Source organism: Hemicordylus capensis, chromosome 4 (genome assembly GCF_027244095.1).
Source record: "Hemicordylus capensis ecotype Gifberg chromosome 4, rHemCap1.1.pri, whole genome shotgun sequence".
NCBI classification, from domain to species: Eukaryota; Metazoa; Chordata; class Lepidosauria; order Squamata; family Cordylidae; genus Hemicordylus; species Hemicordylus capensis.
Genome location: NC_069660.1, coordinates 48552277 through 48565931, shown reverse-complemented (window position 1 = coordinate 48565931; position 13655 = coordinate 48552277). Strand labels below are relative to the sequence as shown.

Sequence of the window (13655 nt, the reverse complement as noted above, 5' to 3'; positions counted from 1 at the left end):
CTCTTGCTTTAGCAGTGAAGTTACAGACAGAGTATACAAATCTTCCTGATGAATTGTAGATGGAAACTGCACAGACAGCATGAAGGAAAGCAGACTGGAAATCAAGCCTTTCCTAAGCCAGGAACCATGTTTGCAGTGCAACAAGTAATATTAAGCATTGATGTGTTGCATTTCAGCTGAAGTGCGTTGCATGCATTGCATATGTAACATGCCTGTGTGGTAGGGCTATGTTAAGGCAATTCTCCATTTTGCCGTGAGGGGGCAAGTGACATGAGCATAGTGACTTTCCTTAAGGTTCCATGACTGAGGTGTGCTTTGAACAAGGAATCCCCTGACTCACCCTCTTAGTTGGCATGCTAGGTCGGAGCTAGTGCCCAGACTCTTCTACTATGCTATCATTTTTCTCTTTGCAGGATGTTGCCTGTGACTGCAGCTCCCAGTCGCTGACTTCCTGTTTTGCTCGGCCATCACGCTCAGCTGTCCGCCACTCCCCTTCCAAATGCAAGTTGCACCCCTCTGATGGCAGCCGGATGGAAGAGAAAGCAGGGCTGAGTGAGTGAGAGGGCTGCACTTGCTGTCATGCTGATGGAAGAGCAACTCTGCCCTGGAGCCACCAGTCCCTTTTGGCATCTACAGGACTGGTTACCTCTGAGCCAACCACAGCAGAGCTCCTCAGTGGCTCTGCTCTTAAGCTACTCAGAGCAGTAACGTGCATCTCCTGCCTTACCTTAGCTCAGCGGGGGTGCTGAGCTGTGCTATATAGCCAGGGGACAGAGTGGGAGTTTTGCTGGGGTGTGTGTGGTTTCTTTTCACTGGAAACCTTTCTGCCCCCCTCAGTGGGTACATGATCTTCAAGAGCTGGACACATTGCCAGAGTCTAGTGAAGCAGTCTGTGCTGTTTTCATGGCACCGGGTGTGCATGTGTGTGAATGTGTGGCAGTTTCCCCCATGGTCAGTCACCAACTCAAGGAGATAAACCTCTCTCCCATGTGAAAAGCATCACGGCTAGAGGGATCAGGGAATGTTGCGAAGTATCAAAGGAGCTGCTTGGCCCAGTCTGCTTTGGTCTGTGTGAAAGGAAACCATAATCCTTCAGGAAGCTGTAGAGAGCTGGTTCAGGGGCTGGCATTTGCTTAAGGACTCTTTAAAAAACAGCCATGCTAAAGGCCTTGAGGCATTTGCTGTGGTGTACAGAGCAAAGATTGTGGGAAGGGCTGTCAGTCGGCTGGAAACGTGCTCATTTTGCTCCAATAACATTTCTGTGGATAGTTTTCCTCAGATATGTCCAGCTGGTAATATCTGCATTGTGGCATGCACGGCAGTTAGGTACAGGTATAGAATGGGCCTGTAGGAGTGATGTCAGTTCTTGATAAAACAAGAAGTAGTGTTACTTCATCTAACCTGCGGGAAGCAGCCATGCAAATGTGGCCTGTGATGAATTCCTATCCCTGTGCATCAAACTTCTCATGGTTACTGAAATGCATAAGCGGAGCAGAGCCTTCCTCTTTAGGCTGCTGGTGTCAATTTCCATAGCTCAGAACAATCGCTGCTTTGTCATCTCAGCCTTTGCTTCTGTGCCTGGTGCCTGGCTGGCCAGGGCATGGCTGAGCCAAAGAAATTCACAAAAAAAGAGGGTACTAGATCCTTCATGTTTCCAAGCCCAGTCCCATTTCTACTTCTCCCTGGTCTACACCGAGGGAAGTTATAGCTATTCCTAAAGAGAGCTGGACTTCTGGTCTTTACTGCAGGAGAACTCAGAAGTCTTGTGACCAACTGACCACTGTAAGAATGTTTACTTCAAGGGGAAAATAGCTCAGCATAGAGGTGAACAGGACAGATTCAACAGAGCGAAAATACAAGGGAGACAACGAATGGTAGAGCCTCTGTTCATCGATACCTCCTTCCTGTGTTGCTGTGGGATTGGAAGTGGTGGGTTTGTAGTACAAGTTTGTTTTATATTATAGTTCCTTGTAAGCCAGGTTTTCTTCAGAGTTACAATATGAAAAGCTAGGGGAGTGCTGGGTGGCAGCACCAAGAATCGCAGGAAGTCACCTGGGAGCTTATATGTCTCAAAATGGCCAGTTTCATTGTGTACAGTCCCATCACCGTACCGAGCACAAGGTGGACTAAGGATGGTAAACTCCCCCCTGTCATGCATAGAAAACCTGCATGTCAGGAAGAGAATGCTTCCCCTGACATCCTAACTTTTTCACAAGCAGAAACTCTTTGAGGTGAGAGAGTATTTAAACACTCTTGCCTGCATTCTGAGGTGGTGCGGTCAGAAGAGGGCTAAACCATATGTGTTTGTGTGTTTAAAATGTGAACAATGCCCCTCAGAGAAGATCAGGGAGGAGTGTTATTTGGGGAAAGTGTCTTCTGCCCTACTTCCATGCCAGTAGCACAGATTATAGATATATTGCTACTGTGAAACAGCTGGTAGGCATAGGCTGCTGTCCATGTACTTGTGCAACAAACAAAGTTGCACTAGTACAAGGAGCTCATTTAGAACTGCAAAAGTGCAAGGATTTTCTGAACTCTATCTTGCACAAAAGCTCCCTGCAGAACATATAAGGCAAGCAACAGGTTGCACAGCTTGTTGCACTAGTGCAAACATGTTTGTGCTAGTGCAGCACTAGTCTGGAATACAAGCTCTGAATTTAGCACAACTAGTTAAGATGTCAAGTAGTCTGGATGTCATCCATAGTCTGCAGAGAATAGTAACATTATCCTGGCCTTCTCATTCACTCAGACACAGAAAGACTTTGGAGAGCTGAAATGAATATGGAGCTTCACAAATTCATAAATAGCAAATAGCCATCTTCATTGATAGTGCCTCATTTAGAACCTCAGTGAATTTTGACTGATTTTGAATACACTGCTATTTATTTATTATTTATTATACTTTTATCCCAACTTTCCTCCAAAGAGGTAAGGTTGGCATACTTGCTTCTTACTCCCATTTTGTCTTCACAGTGCTCTTGTGAGGCAGAGTAGGTTGAGAGAGAGTGACTGACTGGCTCAAGGTGAGCTTCTATTTCTCACTCATGTGAGATCACATGTGATGGTGGCAAGTACAGAACAACCGCTGGTTCCTGCCAAGCCCACACTCCTGCTCCTATTGCCACTTTACTGATATGATATATGAACCCAGTGTTGCGTGGACAATGTTGACAGTCCACCTTAGTCTGACATTTGGAACCAGACATTTGGAGTTGGCTTGACAAAGTTGGGCTGAGGTTTGTTTCTAACATTCTGCACCCAACCCTGCTGGGTTCAGATGTCATGGAAGTGGCAGCAGTAGTGAGAGTGTGTGCTCAGCAGGAACCAGCGACTCTTCTATTCTGACTTCCCTGTGTTTTGTGTAAAGCCACCCCAAGCCTTCATAATTCATGTGATGTAACTCATGAGTTCCCAGTTCAGCTCATTATCTAAATAATTAGTAACATAGCAATATAAACATATGTGACAACCCATTTTTTAAAGTAACAGCTTGCAAACAAGATGATCTGCAAACTTTGCAACATGTTTAAATTAAATAGACAGGGTTGAATATATATTGTGCTAAAAAAATAATAATTCTACATTCTCCACCAAGCCAGGTGAATTGTGCAACTTGTAAAAATTGTGGTAAATATTTTTGTTTTCTTTGGCTAATTTATTCTTATTACTCCTAGTTATGGGGAAGAGCAAAGAACTGGGCAGAACACTTGAAGTCCTGTTCTCTGGCACCTGGAAATCCTGCTCAGCTCACCCTTTGCCTCCTCACATTTCCTCAGAGTTACTCACACCGATGTCCACAACTCTTTGAAGTCCACAAATCTTCACTTCCTTATAGGCTAGAGATGAATGAATTACAAAATATATACACAGCCTTGACTATTGCAGATTTGCACAATTTTATTTCATAACATCAGTCAAATCTGAAGTGAGATTTAAACATTCATTTCAGCTCTAGCCATAATATCAAAACCAAAAATGCAACAACTGAGAACTGAGGGAGCTGTTTCCACAGGTGTCTGTCCCATTTTGTGCCCCAGAACATGGTCTCAAAGGAGCAACTGTCCTGATAATTAGGAGTTCTATTGCTGATTATTTTCCCTCACTAGGAACATTTTTGCTGCTGGGATTCGGTTAATGCAGTTCACTTATGACTAACATGTAAGCAGTAGGGGTGGTCTGCCTTGGTCCTTCCTTTGAATCTTCTCAAATGGTCAGCTCTTATCCTTTTCTTACAAATCAGTATTGGCTAGAAGTGAAAAAAAATTGCTCACTTGGTGTTCCAGACCGAGCCGTTCATACTGTTGTGGAGGGATGAATGATTCCTTGGGGACTCTAGTAGAGATGTCAGTGTGCTCTGTTGATGACCCTTTGGAAGGCTGTTTGTTGTTCTCTTTGAGCGACAGGCACCCGCATCTTCTGCGGTCTCCCTTGTTCTGAAGCTGAATTGTGTGTCCATCACATGCCTCTTTGTAATTAAAGCTCCATGTTGCCATTTCGAACAGGGTAGTTGCTTTAGGACAACATGCAGCCTTACCCTGTGCATGTTTCCTCATGAGTAGGTCCCACTGAATTATAAAGCTTACTCCCAAGCTAGGTGGCCAGATTTGGCTTTTAAAAAGCCAAATTCTGGCTTACAGCCCATTTGACCCACGAGTATACCCCTTAGGTTCTGGCAACTCTGCCAAGTAAGTGTGCTTAGGATTGTATCCTAAGTGAGGTCAAAAAGTACATGGGGAAAATTCAGCCTACACAATGTTTGTATCCAGGATGTCTCTTTTTAATGTTTTTTTAAAGCGCAAAAAATGAGGTTGGAAAACGTTCCTAGCTCTGCCTCCTGTGGTTATGATTGGCACTGGATTTGTGGAACTCTCTATATGGCTTCTGCTGCCTACATGGAACTGTTTTGCAGAACAGAAACTGGAATAATCTTTCTAGCCAATCAATTTAGGCTGATATCCTAGGCACACTTATTGGAGAGTAAAGCCCCACTGGGACTTATTTCAAGGTAAACTTGTATTGGGTTGCATAGTAAGTTTTTTTTTTTCCTGTCATTGAGTAGCTTCAGAGTATACTAGCCCTTGTGATTAAATTGGGGCATGGTTATTGCTAACTGAAGACATTTCTCCCTTGTGCTTCCTGTTGTGATGCCGTAATGGGCTGTGTTAAGCATAGACCAAGGGGTGGGGAAAACAATGTAAGTTTAGATCCTTGATCTCCAAAGATGTTTCTTTAAATAATGCTGTTCTTTAAATCTGTGGGTAGGGTGGCAGGTGAGCCAGGTAGAAGATTAGCTAACATTAAAATGTCTATTGGATTATGGGACTGCAGGTGCAGAATGACCAGCACTGTCCCTGCATTACAGTCTGTGGGCAAGCTCCCTGTGTATAGTAGGAAAGTGAGTTCATTTTAAGGGGAAGCAACCAGCACAGCTCCTAATGAGGAGCTGTTAAAAATTCTGTTGGGACTGGAAAGGCTTCAGCACTTCAAGAAACTTTGCTGCTGAATGCCTTCAGATGTCCTCAACTAAAAATCGGTATCACTTGCAGAGGTTGTCACTATTTGCCAGATGCATATGTGCTGCATAATGGACAGGCTGTTACACTGCCATACCAGAGAGAAGAAAATCCTGCCTCATATTGCCAGGTAAAGGATTTTGTTAGAGTCCGTTCCAATGTTTCTTTGATGGTGCTCACTTGCAGAAATAAAAGTGCCTTGTGCGTTCCCCTTCAGACCTTTATTGCATGGAATGGAGGCGTTTTTGCTCCTGTAAGTGAATGCAGGAACTGGTTCTTGGAAAGTGCTGAAGGTAAAAGCCAGTATAATGTGCAGAGGATGGAGCATGAAGTCACTTGGGAGGTGCAGCAAGCACATTATAGCTCCATGCACCGCTTATACTTTAGGACTCAAGGTATTTGGACCCTACCTTCAGGGCTGTGGGCTCTCAAGCTTGCTCATACAGCACTGCCTATTTAGCATTGATCCCAACTGCTGCCTCCTGTTCCTATGTGGCTGAGCTGTTTCATGTGGCAGGCCAGTGAGATCCATGCAAATATCACATCTGTGGCCTTGTTCTCAGTCTACATCCCACTGTGTAAGTGCTTCAGTTACTGCCAGCAAACAAGGAGCTTGTAGCAACTAGGCTGCGCCGTCGCCACCAAGCGCCTTACTGTTCCAGGGAGTTACTGTCTGCCTGGCTCTTGCTGTCTTCTATCACGCACAGAGGCAGGTGGAGGCTGGGCCTGTTCTCATCTGAAGAGCAGAATGAGAAGCAGACACTGGCAGCTGACCAGCTTCCCAGCTTGTGGCTGGACATGCTTTTCTGGGGCAGCCCCTTTGTGTCCCTTGCATGAGTTTGTAAAAGAGGGTGGGCAGGAAGTGGGGTTAAACATGCTTGCTAATTCTTGATGTAAATACTTCCTTTTGGGGATGGTTTTTAACATTTTCATTGGGAACTAGTTTTTTTTTAAAGATTCTTCTACTTTTTGAATTGTGATTTTTTTTTTCAATTTTACAAATGCCTTTTAATTATTTGTATATTCTTAAAAGTTTCTCTTACTCTGTAAATAACTGTGCTGGATAGTTCGGATTATGGAATTAATTGATGTTGGGATATTTAACAAATTGCAGTCCTCTTCCTCGGGCAGGATATCCCACAGCATCTGCCTGCAGCATCCCCTTTGCCAATAATGCTCTTATCACCAGTATGTCTCAGTGCACACTGCAACTGGGTTTTTCCTTGGCAGAGCTGGTGGAAGGTTTCTGACTGAGCACATCCTGACACATGGGCAGTGTGTGATCTACAACTTTTAATAGAGTATTTTATCTCTGAATCTGGAAGGACAGAATATATATCAACAAAAACTGGGTCATATTCAGCAGCGTCCTTTATTCCGCAGCGGATTGACCTTTCTAAAAATTGTTTGATCAGAATTAAACATGAACTAATTCAACTGCTTAAGCTTCTCACCCGCACAACTTGCTAAGTCGGTCATGTCCTATTTTCCAGTTCTCCTTGTCTCCAAGGAAGGCTGGAGGTGCTGGTCTTTCTCCTTCCATGCATCTCTCTTGACTCTCAGCCCATGACTTATTTTGCTTACTGGAGAGTGCAAGAGAACACTGTAACACCCAGCAGCCCTTATGTAGAGCCTTTTGGCTAGTTCAGGTCATACTAAAGTCTGTCTATCCATCATCCCTTACTCATTTTCATATGTCCTGAGGAATACTTGTAAAGAGTATGCATGTGTATCTGTGTGCAGTAATGCAGGCTCTTTCAGAGTGACTTGCATGTTGTTTGTTGACATGTATTTGTTTTTTAACTCAAAGGATACAATTTTGAGTGCCAAAGTGTGTGTGTGTGTGTGTGTCTTTGTGTGTGTGTGTGTGTGTGTGTGTGTATACATACTTTCCTCTCCAGCTAAAAGTCATACCCCTGCCTCTGAATTTCCTGCTGTGGATGTATGTCTACAAGGGTAAATAAGTGTCTGGAATCCGGTGAGGGGGAATAGCTTATGCGGGTCTCTTTAGTGGAAAAACAACCAACAAGGAAATGTTTAAGCACTTTTCCTGCCTCCACTTATATAGTTTGCCCTGGATACTAGCTTTTGTCAGCAAGAGAGAGGTCATGAGACCATCTGACAAAGCTTTGCTTGCCATTGAGGTGATTCTCATGATCGCCAAAAAGCGGGCTAAGGGAGCCTAGCCCGCTTTTTGGCGATCGTGTGCTGCCATGGGAGCCGCGTGGCTCCTGGCAGCAAACTGCCAAAACTACCCCTCCCCTTGGCCAAGGTTAACGGAGCAAGTGCTCCGTTAACCTCGGTGTTCTGCTCGTGCATCGCCACGTTCTGCTCATGTTCTGCTCCATTAAGCCTCCCTCAGTTAAATGAGGAAGGCTCATCTAAAGAAGGACTTGGCTACAGCTGGATTTGGGAGGCACCTCCTCCTCTGAAGCAAGTCTTTTACCTGCTTCTGTATGTCATATACACATTCATTTTTATGATCGGGTTTGTAGGTTTTTGAAGCACTAAAAAACTTAAAAAACAACTTTGAAGAAAAACAGTGAGGTTGTTTTTTTTAAGGATGTGTGTACTGCAAGTGACACTGGCTGACATGATGAGGATAATTAATCAAAAGTAATCTCATTGAAATTAAAGGGACAAGTTAAGCAATGCCTAACTTTTGTTTTCAGTTATTTTCCTCATCATGTAGGCCAGGGTTTCTCAGGCCGTTGTGGCTAGAGATGATGGGAGATGAAGTCCAGCAACATTTCTAGAAACAAGGTTGGGAAACCCTGATGTAGGCCAAACTGTCTTCAAGTTTCTGAAAAAGTCTTGCCTATGCAGAGCTTGAATCTGCTCTCTGTTTGGCTTGAGTTCCTCAGACAGCCTCCTGACTTAAACTGCGCTTTGTATCTTTCAGATAGCGCCCTCATTACATGAAGAGCGGTTTGCTACTTGTAGTAAATGGGTTTTCAAAATGACTTAATTCGATCTGTATTCCATGCTGGGTGGTTGTGAGGAGAATGAACATATAGGGACTGCCAGCATGAACAGAACTTCACTTTCAGTCTTCACCTTTCTGGCGCTTCCTTTTTAAAGGCCAGGATGCCATGGCAACTCATAAGAAGCAGTGTTTCAAAGCTGTCCTAACACCTTCATTTCGTCTGAGAACATTTCAGATGATCAAGCTACCCCAAGGAAAATCCTGTCACCTCCAGAGAGCTTGCTTTGTGGTCTGCAAGGTGGGTTTCCCCCCGTATCAGATACTCATGTGTGGTAAAATCTGGTAGAATGTGAGGTAAAATGCTCTGTATGGTTTGAGTGAGTGGCTGGTGTGAGGGCTAACTTTTCCCTGCTTGAATTTGGTGTTGGATCCTTCAGAAGGGTTTTTGTTTGCTTGCTTAACTGGCTGATACTGGGTGGCCTTTTCTTTGAAATTCCATCCCAGCATTATGCCCTGCTATTGAAGCCTAAATAGAGCTGTCATTACTAGAACAAGCCCTGTGTTTTCTGCCTCCTGCTGGGCATTTTCCACACAGGGCTTTTACCTCACATCTCCAGAATGGAGGGTGTGTGTTCACATATTGGCCAGATTTACCCCCCAAGTCATTGCGAGCTATCAGGGAGTACTTCACACGCAATTTGGGTTTTTCATTGCACATTAGAATGTAGCCTGATTTCTATCCAAGGTTTTTTTTTTAAATCCACTTTTTGCGTTGTTTTTTCCTCAGCAGTTTTGAACGTGAAGTAAAGCCTTGCAGTAAACTCATAGTAAAGCCTGCTGTCTGAAAACCCTCCTGGTAGAGCTTGGAGCACTCACAGCTATCTGCTTTTATAGGGAAAGCCCCCGTCCTTTAAAAAATAAAATAAAGAAGAGTCAAGTATCAACAGGTGCTCATATTTTGTCATGCTGCCTGGCCGCTTTCGTAGAAGTGGCCAGGCAGTGCCTGAACTCCTGTTACAACCAGCCTTATTCCCTAAAAGAATGAAGGCAAGGTATAAGGTAGCTTCCTATGTTGGTCATTACTGTCCCTTTGTCTTTCCATTGCTTTTTTCTCTAGTCTGCCTCATCTGTTCTATGCTGCTATTCTTCACTCTTAGCTCTTCCATAGACCCTTCATCTGTTATTGGCTTCCAACCATGGTTCTTAGTTTTATACAGTAGAACCGCCGTATTTGTGGATCCACGATCTGTGCTCTCGCATATCTGCGGTTGGGTGATTGGTACCTGACCTTGGCATATGCAATTTTAAAAAGGATTTAACTGTGTATCTGTGGGTTGCAGGCAGCCAGAAATGACCTCTATGAAACAGCCATTCTGTGACTTGTTTACTGGGGGGGGGGGATGAAAAAACCCCCCACTGAAAAATGCTCAAAAAATGGTGGTTTCAGACTTTGGGGTGACATTGCTGGATCACTGGAGGCTCGCAGAGAACGGTAGGGCCCTTTACCCTTTCAACTCTTTTTGGTGCTTTTCTGCCGATTTTTTGGGCCTTCAGAAACCTGACCCCTGCTATCCCATTGGCCCAATAATCCAGTATTTGCTGTTTCCGTATCTGCGGTAATAGCGGAGCATAGAACCCCTGCGAATACTGAGGTTCTCCTGTACCATCCTCTATCTTTGTTGGCTTGCTACACCATCCAGGAAATGAGCATGTCTTTACCGTATCCATTCCACCCCTGCCATGGTCTTTGTGCTTTCCAATTCTATTTGATCACTGTAATTCCATAGCAGGGCTCTCATTTAACACCTCCTTGTTTCCCCCCTATCTGTGGCTTGTCTTCCTTTTCCTATTTCCACTGTTGAGGCTTTGCAGCTCCCTTAATTGCTCAACAATGCAATGAGCACATTGAGTATTGTGCTTCCTCATCTCTCCAGTCATTCCTTGGCCCCTTCCCTTCACTTAATAATCCCTCCTCATGGCTTTGCAGCCCCCTCTCCCTGTTTGCTTTTATCACTGTGCTTCCCTGTCTCCTTGCTCTAATTTCCACCTCCATCTGCCTGTTGCATACTACTGTGCTTCTCATTTTCATTTTCAGTTTTTGTTCTATTCCATTTCCTATTACATCACCAACCCTATCTCGCATATCTCTGTTTTTCTGACTTTTTTCTTGAATCATTCTTTGAGGCTATTCACAATTGCATGCAAAACTGAATGAAGGGAGCCCAGCCCGGTTTTGCATGCGCTGGGATTGGGCCTGATCCCGGCAGCACCACAGTAGCTAACTACAGTGAAGCCTCCCTCTAAAATGGGGTTAGGAGAGCGAGCGCACTCCTAACCCTGTGTTTTTTTTTTGTTTTAATCATCTGCCATTCTGCAGATGGCTGCCAGACTGCGAGGAGCCCGGGGAGGGGAGGGGAGGGGATCCCCATGATGCACCGCACACTCGCATGGTGCATTATGGTATTTCTGGGGGCCGGGACAACAGCTCAGGAGGAGCAGTCGTCTGTGGGGAAGGTAAGTCTAGCCCACCTTTCCTGCAGCCTGCTCTGGAGCCCTTCTCACTGCTTGTGAGAAGAGGCTCTTTGTTTGCTGCACTCCATCACTATTTCACTCTTCATGATTCCTCACTCTTTATGATATCTCATTCTCTTTATCCTTCATCATGCCCAGGCCAGTTGTGGATGTGCTTCCCTTCATTGAAAAGAGGCACCTTTTAAAAGTGATGGCTCTCTTTTATATTTAGCAGGGGGAGAGCAATTGTTCCTATGCATCCAATCATAGCAACTCTTGGTGGCTGTTTGTGGTGTCTCCCTTGTGTTTCTTTTTTAGATTGAGAGTTCCTTTAGAACAGAGAATCATTTAAAAAAAATATTTTGCTGTATTTAAGAACTTTTGTTGTTTAAAAGTGGTAAATAATGCTCTTCTAAGTAATGATTGATTAATTAATTAATTAATTAATTAATTAATTAAAATTATATGATGGTTGACATACAGAGCAGAAATGCACTGCAGCAAGAGAGCAGACTAACTATTTCTAACTACCTCAGTGCTGTGGGGAAGCTGCAGTTCTTGACATCCTTTCTCCAGGAAGCGCTCTGCAACCAAAAATATGTCCCTGAGAGTTGCACAGTCCTCAGGGACATATTTTTGGAGAAGAGGAGAGCATCAAAAATTGCCACTTCCCCCTGCACCTGTACGATACTCTGCTCTGTATGTCAGCCAATATAATAATATTAATAAGCTTCTTAGCACCAATATATACAGTACTTCTCATCCCCACCTTTTCTTTCACACATACAATATCTACATTTCATCAGTGATTTTTCCTGATTCCTTTTGTTCATTCATCCTTTTTTTTAACCCATTGTTCCAGACTCCCATTTCCCCCCCAGAAATTTTCAGTTCATGCTAATCTACTTGTTCATAGGCCTGCAGCTGCTACCTCCATTTTTCTCATTTCTTGTTTGATGTTTGATCTCTCTACTGCTTCTTTACCTGTGATATTCCTTCAGTTTTATTGATAGTAATCATATTCACACAAAGGGCTCTCTTGTATCACTCTCTTGTATGCATTTTCACGTCATGTCATCTTTCATTCATCCACTTCATTTTCCTCTTTCAGTTTTTATCTTCTACAGTATGCTGCTGCTGCTGTTCTAGAGGAAGGGTCGCCTCTCTGAACTTAGCCTGCAGATGTATCAGAACACTTGTTCACTGTTCCTTTCAGATTCCCTTCAAGCAGTTGCTACTTTTTCAGCTTCATCCTCTTTGTTCTTCACCTGTCTACGTTTCTTCATCTCCTGGCCCGTGATCAAAAGAATCTCTGATCAAAAGAAGATGCCTCACTTATTATACTTCAGGATGGGTTTAACAGTTGTCCATATCAGGCACCTTTGAGCTCTACATAATCTACGAGAGGATTTTGTGTGTGCACGCTTTGCTTGCACAAAGGGCTGCATTGTTATGCTTTGCATCACTCCGTAAATTATTCTTTGGCTGTGTTTATGGTGTAGGAGGCAGTCAGGCATCCTCTTCTCCCTAGAAAGCCACATTCCAAAAATGTGTCGTCAGCTCTAGCAGTTAGGGCTCATTCTCATGTTACATTTTGTGTTGGGGGGTGAGCATGTAGACCACCTTAGTACAAAATGCCTGCATTCTCTATTGCTTGGGAGAGGTGTGCACATTTAAAATTAGGTGTGTTTCTTTAAAAGAGGCAGATATTATGCCTCAGTCCTTTCTGGTTACTGTTGCAGATGGGTTTTTTTAAAACAACACCACCACATGCCTAATTTGAAAGTACTGGAAACAATGGGGTTGTTTGTGTCACAAGAACAGACTGCAGATCTCTCCCATCGCCCCCCCCCCCCGCTCAAGAATCTGGTAGGGACATCTTCTCTGCTGCTTTGAGTGAAGTCACTTCCTTGTGCCTTCCTCTCTTCCCTCTGGATAGCACTTCCAAATACTCCAGCTCTTCTTTCAAGAGGAACATACCCAGTTATTTCAACGGTTGCATTCCTAAAATGCACCCTGCCGTATTCAAAATATTTGAATTGCTCCCCCTGGTGGTTGCATATTCTAGTTTTGTGAGAACATGGCAGCCATGTGCCCAGTCAATGCCTTCCCCTTGCAAAGAGGACTGTAAATATTCACTTTGGATATGGGGATGTCTTGCCAGTGTTATGGCAAAGGGTTTGGGCGGCAGGGGGGAGGGCACTGCTTTTCAAGTGTTTAGGTTGAAATGTTATGTCTTGACATTTTATTTAAAAGGCAAACGGAACAAGTTGTAGGAGCTGCACAATGCCCCCAAGCTGGATTTTTTTAAAACTCCAAATTCTCAACACTTGTACATGTTCTTGGGGCTTTTTACACTGATTTGTTGTAGAAAATGAAAATTTACAATCTGTTGAAAGAGCCATTAAAAAACTTCTATTAAAAACCTGTCTCCCTGTTGTCACCTTACTCAAGCCATTGTCAAGTTGTTGCGTTAAGCCTTAGGTTCAACAAATTCATTAGTCCCTCTATAGAAATGTGGAATCACAAGTCTTCTAATATCTTAGGGAGTCCTGTGGAACCTCTGTCAGCAAGAAGTGAAACACTCATGAATACTACTGATGTTCTAACTCCTGGGAGGGGCTGTAGCTCAGTGAAAGAGCACAGGCTTTGCACTCAAAGGTCTCAGTTTCAATGACCGGGTGGGGGTGGGGACCCTGCCCGAA

General features: G+C 43.9%; 1 protein-coding gene across 3 annotated transcripts in view; it reads left to right on the top strand.

Annotated features, from left to right (window-relative positions):
- The window catches only part of SOGA1 (suppressor of glucose, autophagy associated 1), a 142444-nt gene extending 129069 nt beyond the window's left edge, over positions 1–13375 (top strand). For all 3 annotated transcript variants that reach the window (XM_053246048.1, XM_053246047.1, XM_053246046.1), the window contains one exon: positions 414–13375. In XM_053246048.1, the coding sequence (XP_053102023.1) occupies positions 414–560 (147 nt within the window). In that variant the 3' untranslated portion in view covers positions 561–13375. The remainder of the gene's footprint in view (positions 1–413) is intronic.
- Positions 13376–13655: the final 280 nt, after the last annotated feature.